Source organism: Heterocephalus glaber, unplaced genomic scaffold (genome assembly GCF_053883595.1).
Source record: "Heterocephalus glaber isolate CG9 unplaced genomic scaffold, H.glaber_assembly_v1.0 deba00001276, whole genome shotgun sequence".
In the NCBI taxonomy this organism is placed as follows: Eukaryota; Metazoa; Chordata; class Mammalia; order Rodentia; family Bathyergidae; genus Heterocephalus; species Heterocephalus glaber.
Window position 1 is genome coordinate 36,345 of NW_028258237.1, and position 15,658 is coordinate 52,002.

A 15,658-nucleotide genomic window follows, 5' to 3' on the forward strand; every position below is an offset into this window, starting at 1 on the left:
TTGTCCATTGGTGCTGTTTTACACTTCTAAGTGAGATAAGATCTGCCCATCAAGCTTCATGAGAAACTGCAGTGACCACAAGTCTGTGTTCCCCATAATCCTGTTTCCTTGCTCCTGAACACACAGTTGGAGTCAATAGCCCAGCTATCTGGCTGCTATTAGTCCTCGTTATGTGAGCAGGAATGGCTGCATCCCCCCTCCAGCCAGCCCATAAACCCCCATGAAAAGATGCCAAACTCCTTGGGCTTCCAGACAGGTGCAGATAAGCACGGAGCCCTGGCCACCTCCCTGCTAAGGACTTGTGGCTACAAGATTGAAGGACACTGAGCCACAGCCAGAAGGGACCTCACTTTGGACACAACAGGAGTCAGAAATAACACTACTGTGGGAAGTCATGGCTGTTTCTCCATTTATCAGAGCAACTAATGGTCCCTAAATGAGCATGAAACTCTTGTGGACTTTTGGTTGGAACTGGAGTAGACGGAGGGGACTCACTAAACTTAGAACACAGGCCCGTTTCAGTGATGTACATAGCCTATACCTTTACTTACTGTCTTGTGAGAATTTCAACAAAGAAGATTTACTCCCACTTAAAGTCATATTTATTTTCCAAAAGCTTCTCTGGGGCTAGGGATCTACCTCAGCGGTGGAGTGCTTGCCTAGCATGTGTGAGACCACAGGCTCCATCCCCAGAGCTGAAAGAGTAAGACTGTCACTGATGTATCGGAATGGATAGAGTTTTCTTTGTAATTATTGAAGTATAATTTGTAAATTAAACAATTTAAGTAATTTCGGGTATAAGGTCTGAAGAGTTTTAGTAAATTTTGTAATGGTGGGACCGTGACCACACCCCTGCTACAGAACCTGCTTATCACCCCCTAAATTCCCTAGTGCCTCCCTGTGGTCACGCTCCACTCACTCTCACCACGGGAATCACAACACTGTTTTCTCTCTGTGGCGCTCCTTTTCTAGAAAATTCTTAAACATGGAGTCGTGACTATTTAGTCTTTTCCTGGATAATCATGTTCACAGTAAAAATTGTACTTTCCTTTCTTCCTTTGCATTTCTTTCACTTTAATTTCTTTCTCTTTCTGTTTAGAAGTTACGCTTACACTTTCCCATACATTTACTGAAAAGCTAAAGTTAATGAACGACTCAGAACAGACTCTAGAGACCGTTAGCACTTATCAGCCCTCTCCCATCTTAAGCTTTTATATGCAACTCATAGATAGCCATTTAAAATTTCAATCAGGGCTGGTTTACCTTAGCAACAGGCTCATCATTTCATTTGTTCATCATTTCTTCTTGATCTGGCTCCATTTTGGGTCCAATTGCATTCCTTCCCAAATTGGCTCCTTTGGAAAGCCCTTCATCTGGAGCGGCCTTCATTTTGTCCTCATGCTTGAGCAGTGGCTTAGTAACTAATGGACTCAGACTCAGCACTTGAGCATTAAGTTCATGTCTTTGAAGACATTTCTGTTTTTGTTTTCTCTCACTTTGCTGTTGGTTGAAAGTCTGTGGTCTGTCAGTCTAGTTGTACATCCTCTATCATTCATTTGCTGGTTTTTCTCCTCTGGTTTCCTCCAACAACTTCTCTTTGTACCTGAAAGTCCCTGCGTTTGCTTATGTGTCTATGTATGAGTCTATTTTTATTTAGCCTAGTGGAGACTTCCTATCCTTTCTCAACTTGAGGATTCATGTCTTTCAGGAATGCTGGAAAAACTTAAGCGCACTTCCATGATTGCCTTCTCACCGGCTATATTTAGTGTACAGAAATTCCATGCACTATTCAATGGGCCTTCTCACTTTATCTTCCCCGCCTCTTACAAACTCTTTATCACTTCATCTATTGCTTTTTCATAATCTGTTTCAGGGTTCATAACTCTGCTTTAGGTTGTAATCCAAGATTCCCGATTCTCTCAGCACCTGCGTCTATCCAGCTGTGTAACCATAACATAGCAGTTGATACTTTGGGGATCACATGGTTCATTGACATTGTCACTGTCAAATGTCCCCAGGAAGGGGAAGTAAATTCTCCAGCAGACCCTGACTTAAGGTAATGCATGAGACTGTGCAGTTTCTTGAGGTTCGCGATTTTGTCAGGGTCCTCTCAACACACCAGTAACTTCAGTGGCCTGGGTCACGGGCGACATCCAGACCACTGGGGCTCAGCAGGGACACGGTCACCCCTCAGAGGACACTTGGAAATGTCTGCTCATTTGCGTTTTTGCAGTTGGGGGAACGAATGCCACTACTGGCCTCTAGTGGGAAGAGGTTGCGGATGCTCCTAACATCCTCAATGCACAGCCCAGCCTCCCTGTTCCCAAACAACCCACCCCAAAATGTCCACAGTGCCAAGGTTGAGAAAACTTGATCTGCCGTGGAAAAGGAAAAGTGTGGTATGGGTTAATCTGAAAATGGAGTTAAAATCTCCATGGCCTTGTGCTCTGTAGGGAATGATTATTGTAAACACATTTTCTCGCTAGCACTGCCAGACACATAACTCCCCATGCAACCTCTTAGTACCACCAAGAGCTTAACTCCCTATCTCTGCTCCAAGCTTGAACGCATTCTGGAATGTAATGTACTCTCTATGAGGCCCACTCTATGTTCGTGTCTTGCTTATCTGCTCCTCCTTGGCAGACCCTACCCTAAACTGATGCATACGCCAAATATGTTTCTGACCTTGAGTTTGACCTCGCTATAGACCAATCAGTAAGAATGATTTTATGTATGTAACCAATCAACTGCCTGCTCTGCTTCTGTACTAGTTTCTGCTTGCAAATCCTATATAAACTGTAGAGAGACAGAAAGACAGGGCCTGGTTCTCTGAGGAATTATCCAACCAGGCCCATCGATGTAAATAAAGTTTGCTTTCTGCCTCCACGTCCCGGGTGCCTGTTGGTATTTCTCATTTGCTGTTACAAACTCACCAATGGGTGCATCTGGCAGACCTCTAAGCTCTGAGAACCAGTATTTTCTGTGTGCACACAGGAGCCTATTTCCACACTCGGAGCCAACCTGGAGTTGGTCCCTGTCACTGATGTGAGCTGGCACACACCAGCCAGCACACTTCCCTGCCTGTGGATTTTGGCAGCACGTGAACAGGAAGTGTTGGGCGGCAGACTTCCAGAAATGAAACCCTTCAAAGAAGAAATGGACGACAGCACAGAGGAGGCCAGGACCTTGAGACACACGCTGAGAATCAGAGGCAGAGATTTTATTTGCAGCGAGGACAGAGTTGCCTCAGTATGCCAGCGAGGTGGCAATTTCCCCACACCCCCTGTGCTCAGGCCTTCCCCCACATCCCATCTCAGCTCTGAGCTTCCCTTAGGGCACATCTGCCGCTGCCATTGACTTGGGCTTTGTGAAGCTCATGGCCCCAAAGCACAGGATGCCACTGAGGAAGGACAGAGTGGCAGTGACAATGCCTAGTGGGAACACATAAGAGAAGTGTTTCTTGGTCACAACCTCTTTGCCCACAGTAAGCGCTAATGGGAAATCAAGGGCGCTTTGGCCAGAAATGTCCATGACATAGTTGCAGCTCACAGCCAGAGCCACACAGCAAGAGTTGAGGCAAAGAAGGAGGACCGAGCTTCTGTAATAGAGTCGCAGGAATTCTGGGTAGGTGGGCTTCAGCCTGCTGAGCAGGAAGGCCACTGTGCTGAGAATCAGGGCCACTGGCTGTACAAACTTCACCAACACCATTAGATCTTTCACAAACTCAAGCTCAACTACCTGGGTCCACCCCCTGTACATGTTAGCCACTACTAGCACATCAACCACTGTGCCAGAGTTGTTTTGCCTGAGAGAATCCTGAGCATCCCAAAGGCCAATGAAGGCAATGAGAGAAACCTGGCTGTCAAGTTCCCACATGCGCCAGGATACGCTGCTCACTACGATGATACCCAACACCCAGGCCACGGAACTAAGCAGGAAGGCAGTCAGGGCACAGATGTGCTGCTTCACTCCAGGAAAACTGTAGAGGATGTTGCAGAGGCAGGAAGCCAGAGCAGGAACACCAAGGAAGGGAGAAAAAATGGAACATGAGTCATGGGGAGAGGGGGATAAATATTTACATGCTGTTGCCCACGTATGAAATTTGTATTTAAAAGTTCTGCAGGGGCTGGGGATTTAGCTCAGTAGTTCCAGCGCCTGCCTTGCAAGCTCAAGGTCCTGAGTTTGATCCCCGGTAGTGGAAAACAAAACAAAACAAAAACAAAAGCAAACAAACAGAAAAGTTCTGCATATGTTCTGCTGTCCTAAATATTTTACATGAGAAGAGAAAGAAGCCTAGCAGCTGTGTGTGGCAGAACACCTGTAATCCCAGCACTGAGGAGGCTGAGGCAGGAGGATCTAGAGTTCAAGGCGAGCTCAGGCTGCATAGTGATTTATAGCTGGTCTCAGGTGCATACAGATACCTTGTCTCAAAGAAAGAAAAGAAAGTACAACTGAGAAAGGGAAAGACAGAGGGAGGAAGGAAAGAAGGGATGGAGGGAGAGAGAAGAGAGAAAACAGAGAAACAAGGGGAAGGGAGGGAGGGGAGTGGCAGAGGGGAGGAGAGAGGAGAGGAGAGGAGAGGAGAGGGAAGAGGAGGGAGGGGAGGGAAGAAGGAGGGAAAAAAGCCTAGGAATCCATGACAGCTGTGGGCGAATGAGTTGGTAGGTGATTTGGAAGACAGTGTGGCAGAATCTTTCAAAAGCAGACATGTTCATGTCTTGTCTATCAATTCCCATCTTGAGAATTCATACTGAAATAAGAGTTTGTACAAATATATGGAGCAATGTTCATTTCAGGGTCCTTTGCAATAGAGAAAATTGGAAGAAACCAAAGTGTTGATAAATAGAGGGGTGTTCAAGTAAATTATGGCATCTTCACCATCATAGTGCAATAGTACATGGCCATTACGAAGAACGAGTTAACCCATATGAAATCTAGGAAGAAAAAATACTATCCAAAATGACTAAAATGTAAAACCCAAAATGAATAAGAAAATGCATGGTGTGAGCATTTGTGTTAAAGGAAAACCATATCTGCTTTTCTTTATATATACAAGTAGATATGAACACATTTGTTAAAAGTTGAAAAGATGCACACAAAAGGAGTCATTCTAAGGAAATCAGTTTGGTAGAGAGGAGCTTTTCATTCTTATCTACATATATTTCCACAATTTGTTTCTCTATTTGCTTACTGGTTGGTTCGTCTTACAGTAGTGTGGATTGAAACAAGGGCCTCACTCATGGTAGGAAGTGCTCTGCCACTGAGATAAACCCTCAGCCTATCTGTAATGCTTTGTAATGAAAAGCACACATACTTTATAAGGAAAGGTGGCCTGAGCCTGACCTTATGGATCTATATGGGAAGTGTCACACACCACGCCCATTTACCTTTTTAACCCATTGCTTGCTCCAAACTCTACCTATTGGCTTCTTGTGGGTGCAACTTAAAACCATCCTGATGCACCTCATATGCAGCAAATATCTTGTATGAAGCAAAGCATACACTTCACATTTAGATTGGGAACTCAGTTATTTGTCTCCCCTGTCAATTCAAATGCATGGAAGTGTCAGGGGTAATAACAAATTACAGTTGGGGGGCCACCCCTGGGGTTGATTCCCAGAAAGGTGGTGGTAATGTCTGCCCAAGCATGTGGGCGATGTGGGCGCTGCCCATGCAAATCATTCTAGGGGCCTCCAAAGTCCATCTCCTTCCCATGCAGTCTGCTGTCTCCAACCAGGCCCCAGTAAGCACCAGGCTTCCTTGGGATGTGCTTTCTCATAAGGGGAAGGCAGCTGGCTACTGTGAAAGTTGCCTTGTGAGACAGGGGTGGAAATGATGGCCAGGTTTGAGAATTCACTGTCCAGAGCACTTCCTTGCCAAAGGAGATCTGAGGGAATGGACCACAGGATCAGGCACTTTTGATGGAGAGAGGGCATCAGCAAGGAGAATGCTGCAGTTGTCAGGAAAATGTGCTAGTTTGGGGTGGATCTGGTGATGTCTGTGTAGGGACATGTTTTTCTCAAAGGCCAAGTAAGAGAACTACATGTAACTTCTCTACACATTTACCTAGGGGTGCGGAGGGTCACCGTCCACAACAGAAAGATGGAATGATAAATATCCTTTGCAGAAGTAGGAATCATTCTTCACGAAGAGGAAAATGTCCAACCAATAATGAAAAGTGATGAACCACCTACAGGAAGAGAAGTATTGTTAGGTAAAATTTGAGGTAGTAAACAAGGCCTACAAAATCCTTGGCTCCCATAAAATAGTCACTACAGCTTTACCCTGTGTTTTGCATAACACAGGCCCTTGTGTCAGTGCTGTGTGCATATGGGTACGTTCAATCCTCAGAGTCCAGTAACAGATGTAAAATTGTGATCCCCGTCTTACTGCTGAGGAGAAAGAGCACAAAGAGATGCAGGACATATGCAAGTTCAATAAGCGACATAGACATAAATGGCAGTGCAGACTCCAGAGCCCTCACACACAGTGCTTCCTGCCCGTCTTGCTACACGATGGGATTTATTCACATCAAGAGAACCAACAAGGGCGGGAGGTGTCGCTCAGGGTACAGCACTTGTGTAGCACGCACAAGGCCCTAGGTCCCATCTGCAGTGACACAAAAGAAGAGTGTCAACGTGCAGATGACTCCCATCAATTACAATAATGCCTACCCATGACCTTTTCTGTGTCCTCTGAAAATGAAGCCTGAGTGACAGAAGCAGATGGAAACATGTGGAACCCTTGGTTCCTTGCCTCCTCTTGGCTTGAATAAAAACATCTTCAAGGTCAACTCTTTCATCCAAAAAGATGAAAAGAGAAATTTGAGCAAGGGTGTGGAGACATGGGCATCCTTGTGCACCGCTGTGGGAATTGTACAGGGATTCCTGGAAAACTTGACCTAGGAATCCACATGTGAGTCAGCAATGCTACTTCTGGGCATGCGCGAAGAAGAGGTCAAGGCTGGGTCTCGAGAACATGTTTCCATAGCGATGATCATGGCATTATGCACAGTCATTCAAAGGGGAAACAACCCAAATGTCCACTGATGGATGGGAGGATAAGCACATGTGGCCTCGACACAGCACACAAAGGGAGAAAACTCTGCCAATGCTACAACCTGCATGAACCCTGAAGACATCGTGCTGAGTGAGGTAAGCCATCAAAAGGCAAATACTGCAGGGTGCACTTATACAAGACACCTATAGGAGGCAGATTTCCTAGAAACAGAAAGTAGAATGTGCATGCCAGGAGCTGGGAGGAGAGTGAATGGGAGGAAGTGGAGATGGAGTTTCAGTTGTGGAACACAAAAGAGTTCTAGAAACGGATGGGAATGATGAAATATACTGAGTGCTCCTGATCTCAACATGTCAAAAAGACTGAGACGATAAACTTCATGCCATGTATATTTTTCCATGGCAGAAAAGTCTCACTGGAGAAGGCTACAGTGGAAACTGCCTCCAGGGTCTTCACACTCAACCCTGTGCCCAACCCTGTTCTCCTGATCATTTTATCAGTGCATGTTCATACCATCCGGTGTTTCCATTCCCTGTGGGGAGCTGGTACGTGTGCGCAGTACACCTTAGTTCTTCTCTAGCCTCTTTTCCTCCCCTCCTCCCACCCCCCCACCCCCGATCTCCCGATCCCCATCCCTTTCCGTACATGTTTGCGGTACATGAGCTTTCCATTCCTTGTGCAGACATGGTCCGTGCACCTCACACCTCTTCATTCCCTTTCCATCCCCTTTCCCTCCTCTGCCTCGCCCCTCCCTCCATCTCCTGATCCTCCCCTCTTTGAGAAAGCTCTGGGATTGCTGAGTGGCTCCTTGCCTCCTTCCTGGGAATACTCACTTGCTTCCCTTCCTTGGCTGCTTCTTCAAGCACCACCTATATCTCACGGTGGGATGAGTCCCTCCTCACCACACCCGTCCTTCCTGTCTGCATTTCCCATGCAACCTTTTATCTCAGCCCGTGGCTTGCATTGTGTCCCCCAAAGAGACACATCAAAGTCACAGCCCCAGACCTTTAGAATAAGACTGAACATAGAGCCAGGGTCTTTACAGAGGTCCTCGAGCTCAAGGGAGGTGTAGAGGGGGCCTGAATCCAATGTGGCGGTGTCCTCAGAAGATGGGGACAGGACCTGTAGAGGAAGCTTTGTGCAGTGCTGCTATGATGTGCACAAACCTTCCTGGGCATTGGGAAGAAGAGTAGCTCACGTGGCCCGCCTCAAGGAAGATTCACGCTGGAAGGAAATGGAGACACGTAAGTGACACATGCAGATGGGCGAAACCGGCCTGAGAGGCAGCTGCACACACAGCCTGCAGGAGAGAAGATGCAGAGAGGATGCCACGTGGGGCGGGGGTGGGGGACAGATAATCTTTGAGGAAAAATTGTCCTAATTTCACCCTAAGGAGGAGTCTGAGGCCTAGAAATGGGAGGAGGGGAGGTCACTGCGTGTGGAGACTTGCCCTGAATGCTGGGTGGCTCCTAGGGTGGGGCAGTGAAGAAAGGGAGAGGCAGGAGCAGCCACAGAAGCCTGTCCTAGAGAGCACTGAGGGGGCAGGAGTGGGTCATGGGAGGGGCGTGGCTGTAAGAGGAGGGCAGGGCCAGGGCTGCTGCAGGTGACAGCAGGAGCCAAGCTGATGGCCAAGCCGTCCGGGCAGGTGCATATCCCAGGCAGTCCTCTTATCAGCCAGCTCATCCTGAATAAGTTATAAGGAAGGGACAGTGTAAGTGGTACCCTGGCACCCTGAGTGGGTTTAAGTGACTGTGAGCATTTCTGTAGCGATCACATTAGGCACTGCCCTTGAGGTTGTGGGCACACTTGCTCACGGTGAGGAAGAAAGATCCATTACTCCAGGGCTTAGGGAGTGACAACACATCATGCACTTGATGGCCTCCCTGGGTAAACAGACAAGAATCTCCATGGCTGTTTGCAGGCTTGGGCAGATGCATGGAAAGATCTGGAAGGACAGCCCCTGGCAACCTGAAGGGGTCTCTGTGAGGGGCAGGGGGGTCTGGGGTGACGAGGCCTTGTCCCGTTCACAGTGTGTCTTTGTGCACCATTTATTTATGCTCACGAGTAAGGTTTCCATGGAGGAGGCCGAGAAAGACGGAGACACAGAGACAGACTCAGAGACTGAGAGAGACCCAGGGAGACAGAGACAAAGGCATGCACAGAACCTGAAAGACAGAAATTGGGAGGATGGACCGAGCCAGAGAGAGAGAGAGAGACAAAGGACAGGTGGAGAGAAATTCACACACAGAAGCTGACAGAGGCAGAGAGGGGCAGAGGGAAGGGTGGGAGGGTATATATTTCCAGGAAAGCTGTTCCAAACCCTTTGCTACGTAAAAATCTCAGCTGCAGAAGACTGCGTGGAAATGGCTCCACTTCTGTGCAAACTAAGGAAAGGATACATGGCACAGGTGTCTGTAAAAGCACAGAAGAGACAAAGGGTCTATATGTGCAGACAACAAACATCACCTCTGGGATGTGGGACAGCGGATGGGGACACAGGTGGGGTCAACATCCTCTTGGTCCCAGGCCACGGCTAATGAAGAGGACATTCCATTCAGTGAAAGAAGCGAGGCAGCAAAGGTCCGGTCCTGGATGACTCCCCTTCTGGGGTCCCTGGAGAGGTAACTCCAGAGACAGACAGGAGAAGATGGTGCCCAGGGCCTGAGGACAGGGAGGAGGGGGAGGTGGCAGTTCATGGCCACCGTGTTTCCCATGGGGACAGTGAGAGAGTCTGGACATGGATGGTGATGACAGTCCCGTCTGCATGGCAACACACTAGGTGTCACTGAGCTGTACACTGAGAACTGGTTAGAAAGGCACATTTGATGCTTCGGGCCATTTCCCACAGTGAAGAGTCCATAAACATGAAGGACAGAGCATCCACTCACCAGCGTGCTGTCTTGCGGGACCCGGTGACAGGACGAGATGATGGCCTGCTCCCTGGGCCACCAGGGCTGACAGGCAGGGCTGCTCGCAGGGTCCTCACAGGCTCCTCTCGCTGGCGTCTTGGTCCAGGAACCAGGAGCTCACACGCACAGGATGGGCCTGCCTCTCAGCTCCAAGCCTTTCTGCGGCAGTTTCCATGGTCACCACACTCCACCCCTCCCCCATCCACCCAGTCCTGTGCTGCCAGCTCATCAGCACAATGACGCCCGTCATCCAGGTTGGCCCTGGCACTCACTGTGTGCCCTGTCTCTCTGCCATCATCCGGGTACAGCATATTCACCCATGGGTTATCAAGATCCATGTGACTGATTCTGACCAGTTTCCTCTCCCTTTATTTTTCGACCCTCCAAAGCAGGCCCTAACCCACCTCATGTGGAGACAAGGAAGGACAGTCTTAACAAAACCATGGCCCTGCTGGGGATTTAGCTCAGGGGTGCCGCCCCCTGCCTTGCAAGCACCAGGTCCTGAGTTCAATCCCAGGTACCAAAAAACAAAAACAGTGGCCCTGGATCAATGGGAGGATGAGCAGGAGGAGCCCCCAACTGCATGTGGTTTCCTTGAGAAAGGCCACTGAACACCAGCACACTCAGCCAGATGCTCTTGAACTTGGGCAAATGACCCCTTCCACTTGGGTCTTGAACTACTCTTACAGGAAGGAGGCCACATGGGGAAGACAAGGCAACAACCTGCGGGGCGGGTCCCTCAAGTGTGAAAAAGGGGCCTGCTCAGGGTGGGGACAGGAGTTGAGAAGGACCTTCTGCCAAGACAGGGCTGCCCGAAAGGACCAAAGGCCCAGCAGGCTTTCCTCAGCCGCACATGTCCCCCAGGCATCCAAATCCCAGGACATTCCTATTTGCCAGCCATTGCACAAGGAGGAATGAATCCCTTCCAAGAAGTGAGGGGAGATGTGTACAGAGATTTAAGGAGAAAGTCCATACCATGAGGTCAAGTGCTCCTCCGTATCTGGGCTTTTTCTCCTTCCTGGGCCTAGGGAGAGATAAAAGTGTTCTTGTAGTTAGAAATAACCACATGACTAGGCCTTGCCATTTGTGCATGACTCAAATAATAGCACTCATTCCAGGCCAGATTCTTGATACTCACTGTAGCACCTTCCATGCTTTGCTCTCCTTCAACATCAAATGCAGAGATCATGAGTTTCGAAGTAGAACTTCGAGAAGAGAGCGGCGTAGACTCTTTGCTGTCCGTTAGCACAGAATGGCTGCCAGTGCACATGTATGATAGTTAGTGTCCTCAGGCGGCCCGGTGCTTCCAGCCGATCTTCATCAGAAGTAGAAGTTGTATAACTCATAAGTCAATCTAAATTATGAAAACATGCAAATATCCCAAAAAACAAGCTAATGTTTCAGATGCATCAAAATTGAAATGCGAAGGCTGTGGAAAACATACAAATTCTTAATTTTGTCCGTTAGAGAATATTACACACTTAAGAGATATATATTGATTTTTATGATTTGCTTTGTGTCACTCAGCATAATGACCTGGAGATGAACTCAGATTGTTGCCTGTACCACCTTTGTGTTGTTTTCGCTTACGGCTTGGTATGTCTTATAGAAAACAGAGCTTTTCTGTTTTCTCTTAGTGGTACTGGGGAACAAACCCAGTGACACTCTGCCAGCGAGTTGCTACCTGGCCCCGTTTATTTAGTTTTTCATTTTGACACAGGGACTCCCTAAGTTACCCTGTCGGGCCTTGAAGTTGCCATCCATCCTACTGTGTAGCAGGGATTACAGATATGCACCATAAGCTTCTGACTAATGATCTTTTATCCACTCCCACAGATAAGGACAACTGGTTTTCTCCCATGATTTGGTCTTTACCCAGAGAGCTGCTGTGAACATCCATATGCAGTTTTCGTGTGTGTGCCTGCAAGTCTGGCCTCTGGCTACCTGTCCTGGGTGTGATCATCCTGAAGGCAAGCGTGCCACTGAAGAAGAGGTCTGGTCTGGGGAGCACTGGATCTGACAGAGCTGTATGCTGGGCAGCAGCATGTTCTTTATGGGGAGCCCAGGGAGCTCCTCACCCAAGACGTTGTGCAGCAAAAGTGCCTGGAGTACCAGCAGGTGGCCAACAGTGATCCTGTGCAATATGAGTTCCTGTGGGACCCAGAGCCCATGCTGAAACCAGTAGGATAAAGTCCTGGCCTTGTTGGCCCAGGTTCACAGGACCAACCTGGGTGCTTTCGCACCTCAGCATGTAGAGGCTGCTAGAGGAAGGAGAGAGAGCACCAGCCAAACTTCATTCACAGCTGCTTCCAGTTCAGGGCCTCTCCAAGTTCCGATACCTGGGGTAGTAGTTTCTACCAGACCTAGTCACGGCAGAGTGACAATGTTCACTTGTTGTTCCAAGATGGTATTTCCTTAGTTTGTTCCAAAAGAATGTTAGTTTTCAAAGAATGTAGGTCCTGTAATGAATCTGAAGAGAAACCAGAATGTGTCATCCATGCATTTTTTACTTCTATGAGTAATCCGGCAATGTACAATTTTGGAAGCTTTAATTTTTCTAATATCATTCATTTAGAAGAGCTTTGATACTCTGTCAATGCATGATGTCATTAAGGTTTTTCCTCCAAATTTGGAAACTGAGAGTTTGTTAATGTTTGCATACTTGTTGGCATCTATATCAGTACTGATTGGGTAATTCTGGACTAGCTTAAAATTTCCTTTGCATCCTCAAGGGGTATGGCCTTTGAATAGCCCTTTTCCACCCCAGAACAGTTGCGGCTAAGCCAGCCTTGTCTGAGGGCCAGGGTTTGATTTGTATGGAGATCCTAACTGAGCATGTAACCCTCCCTTGTAACCACACAGCGTGTAAGCCATGCTTCGAGGTTATCTTGGAAAAGGCACACTCGTGCTGTCCCTTCTGTCTCCTCCTGATCACTTTGTGTGCTCAGTACCACTGTGTACAGTCTCCAGTATGAAACTGTGGGAGCCAATTCAAAGGCACTATCCCAATGCATGCTGCTCTGGCTGGCAAGGATTCCACTTGTAGAAATCATGTGGCGAGAATGGGCCTCCCTGCCTAATCCTGGATCTTAGAGGAAAAACTTCCACTGTTTTCTATTGACTTTCGGACGAGGTTGGGTCCGCTTTCCAAAACATAATACCCACGTCCACAACTCAGAGGAGGAGAGGTCTAATTTGGCTCACGGTTTCAGAGGTTTCAGTCCAGGATCTACTGTCTCTAAGATGGAGACATCAGGGCCGAAGGTGTGGGAGAACCAAGCTGCTCACTTCATGGTGGCCAGGAAGCAGAGCACAGGGAAGAGCACCAGTGAGAGATGTCCCCTCCAAAGGGACGCTCCCAGGGACCCGCTGCCCACTGGGCCGACTTCCTAACAGCACGTGTAGCTGTGAACATCCGTGGAGTCATCTGTGCATGGTGTGGGGCCCCCGTGATCCAATCACCAGTCCAGGAGTCTCTTCATCCAGGGAAGTGGACAATTAAGTGGAACTTTCCAGCCCCACCCCTAAGAGTGTAATGAGGGTGGGCCTTCTGCGGTAGCCTTGTCTTCCCCTCCCCTCCCCTCCCCCTTCTCATCCTGCCCCCTCCCGCCACTCTCTTCTCCTCTCCTCTATTTTTTCACACAGGCTCTTGCTACTGGCCTTCATGTCAGCATGGAGCTCGGACTGGCCCAAAACTCTCAGTCACCCTGCCTCAGCCTCCCAAGTTCTGGGGCTACATGCTGCACTGGCACCGCTAAAGCTTCCTTGATGATATTTGTGTGCTGCTGCTGTCCCAGCTCATTCCCTCTTCAGCAGGTTTGTTTCACACATTTCCAATGAGCATTCTCTCTCCCTCTGGTCTCTCTGTTTGTAGTCTCTTCCTGTAGTGCTGTAGGACTCTAGTAACAGGCCCAATGCAGTCTTGTCATTTGTTCCGAACTAACTGAAAATATCATTCTGAGTTGTCCTTAGCAGCTTTTGCACAGAGCAGCTTACGGCCTTCCAACTTCTGTCCCACGGGCTCTGCTAAGCGCTCAGGTTCATCCTTGGCTCTGTGGCCCTTTCCATCTCTTTCCACAGCCTTGCCCACTTCAGCTTTCCTGCACAGCCACTAGCATCCCCTTGACTGCTTCTGACTCCACCTGCACTCTTCCCCATGGCTCTCACTGATGAGGGCGGCACAGCTCCATTTTGAGGGTGTTCTATCACCCTGGTTGCAAAGACCCTTGCAGTGTCCTGGGCCACGAAAAGAACCCTCTCTGGTCTCAGTTAATTTTGAAATCTATTTCCCTGATACTATATATGGTCTAAGACTAAAGCCCACGGTCTTCTATCTCAGTATTCTCAGTTGTTCCAAGAATCCAATGACTGATTTCACTGTCAAAGTCAAAATAAAGTCTCGGAGAGGAGCTTACTCCCTGCTCCACAGCTTCTTAAAGATGAAATTAGCACTAGAAATACACCAGGGGCTTTTTTTCATACCTTGTAAATGGTGAGACAACTTGGGAATCATTTATGAGGGACATCTAGTGGACAGGAATCAGAAGGCAGCTAAACATCCTCCAATACGTAGACCTTTACAGCCTGACACGTTGACAGCACACAGGTTGAAAAAGTCTGCACAGGCAAATAAAATGACACTGCCTGGGATGGGGCACAGACAGCAGGATTTTGGGGCTCCCCAGGTCATTAGAGCGTACATCATATAAATTAGGGAAACAGGGTATTCCTGCTCAACCTCTGTTATGTGATACAGATTTTATCTCTAGGACTCACAAGCTCATACACTTCTACCCAGTTTTCTAGTAAATGTTTTCTTTCTAGTCATTGGTAAAATATCATGATGTTCTGGATACCATTTTTCCATGTGGGCATGTGTGTGTGTGTGTGTGTGTGTGGGCATGTGTGTCTGAAGAAGACCGTCCTTACCCAGATGTTGTAGAGATGGTCTTATATATTTCCTTCTAAAAGTATCATCAGGGAGCTTATTTTATTCTGTGTGGTTTAAGCTATGGGGCTAAATTTATCTTTTCCTATGGATAATCACTTGGCCTAGCTGTTTAAAAGTTCTATTCCTGGCCGGGCCTTGAGGTGCACGCCTGTAATCCCAGCACTCAGGAGGCTGAGGCAGGAGGATCACCGAGAGTTCGAGGCCAGCCTGGACTACATAGTGAGTTCAGGGCCAGCCTGAACTACAAAGGGAGACCCTGCCACAAAACAAAACAAAACAAAGTGCTATTCTTTTTCCACATTTCAATGCCACGTGGGTCATAGGCCAAGCTGTCCCATGTTGGTAAATCTGTTTCCAGGAACTCTATTCCATCGTCCTCTTTGTGAATCTCTTTGCAATAAAACAGCTTTATCGAGATTTAATTGATAGGGAGGAAATTGCACATACTCAAAATATATTATTTGGTAAGGTTTAAGAAACAATCTTAACCATTTCAAGTATAGAGTTCTACAGAGTCACACTGCTGTGTGACTAGTCTCCGGAATGTTCTAGTGTCACAAAACTGAGTCTATTATCCATTAAAACTCCCCATCCCCCTGCTCCCAGCCCCTGACAACCTCCATGCTACTTGCTGGTTCTGACTTTGATCATTCTAGGTACTTCACACAAGTGGAATCACACAATACATGTGATTTTGTGACTGGTTTATTTCCCTTAGCCTGACGGGCTTGAGGTTCACCCTTGTAGCATGGGACAGGAAATCTTTCCCTTTAAGGATGAA

The 15,658-nt window shown here is 47.9% G+C and overlaps 1 protein-coding gene across 11 annotated transcripts; it reads right to left on the reverse strand.

Moving 5' to 3' along the window:
• Positions 1 to 3,199: 3,199 nt before the first annotated feature.
• LOC147828135 (uncharacterized) lies at positions 3,200 to 11,269 on the reverse strand. Of its 11 annotated transcripts, none has more exons than XM_087211072.1 (7): positions 11,065 to 11,269; positions 9,906 to 10,950; positions 9,484 to 9,678; positions 8,184 to 8,241; positions 6,285 to 6,392; positions 6,067 to 6,190; positions 3,200 to 3,979 (listed from the first exon to the last, which is right to left on the reverse strand). In XM_087211072.1, exons 6-7 carry the CDS (start codon positions 6,138 to 6,140, stop codon positions 3,331 to 3,333), a joined length of 723 nt encoding a protein of 240 aa, XP_087067198.1. In that variant the 5' UTR covers positions 6,141 to 6,190; positions 6,285 to 6,392; positions 8,184 to 8,241; positions 9,484 to 9,678; positions 9,906 to 10,950; positions 11,065 to 11,269; the 3' UTR covers positions 3,200 to 3,330. The 11 variants fall into 11 exon arrangements, with proteins under 11 accessions (XP_087067198.1, XP_087067196.1, XP_087067203.1 ...); XM_087211070.1 differs by having other exon boundaries at positions 8,023 to 8,241; XM_087211077.1 differs by lacking the exons at positions 8,184 to 8,241; positions 9,484 to 9,678 and having other exon boundaries at positions 9,906 to 10,081; positions 10,902 to 10,950.
• Positions 11,270 to 15,658: the final 4,389 nt, after the last annotated feature.

What these genes read in the sequence shown, in the direction of transcription:
- LOC147828135 (XM_087211077.1), bottom strand. Translation starts at nt 6,140, where the DNA reads ATGATTCCTACTTCTGCAAAGGATATTTATCATTCCATCTTTCTGTTG. An exon ending in GTGACCCTCCGCACCCCTAG is followed by an intron (nt 3,980 to 6,066) that starts GTAAATGTGTAG and finishes CATCCTCTACAG; the next exon opens with TTTTCCTGGAGTGAAGCAGC.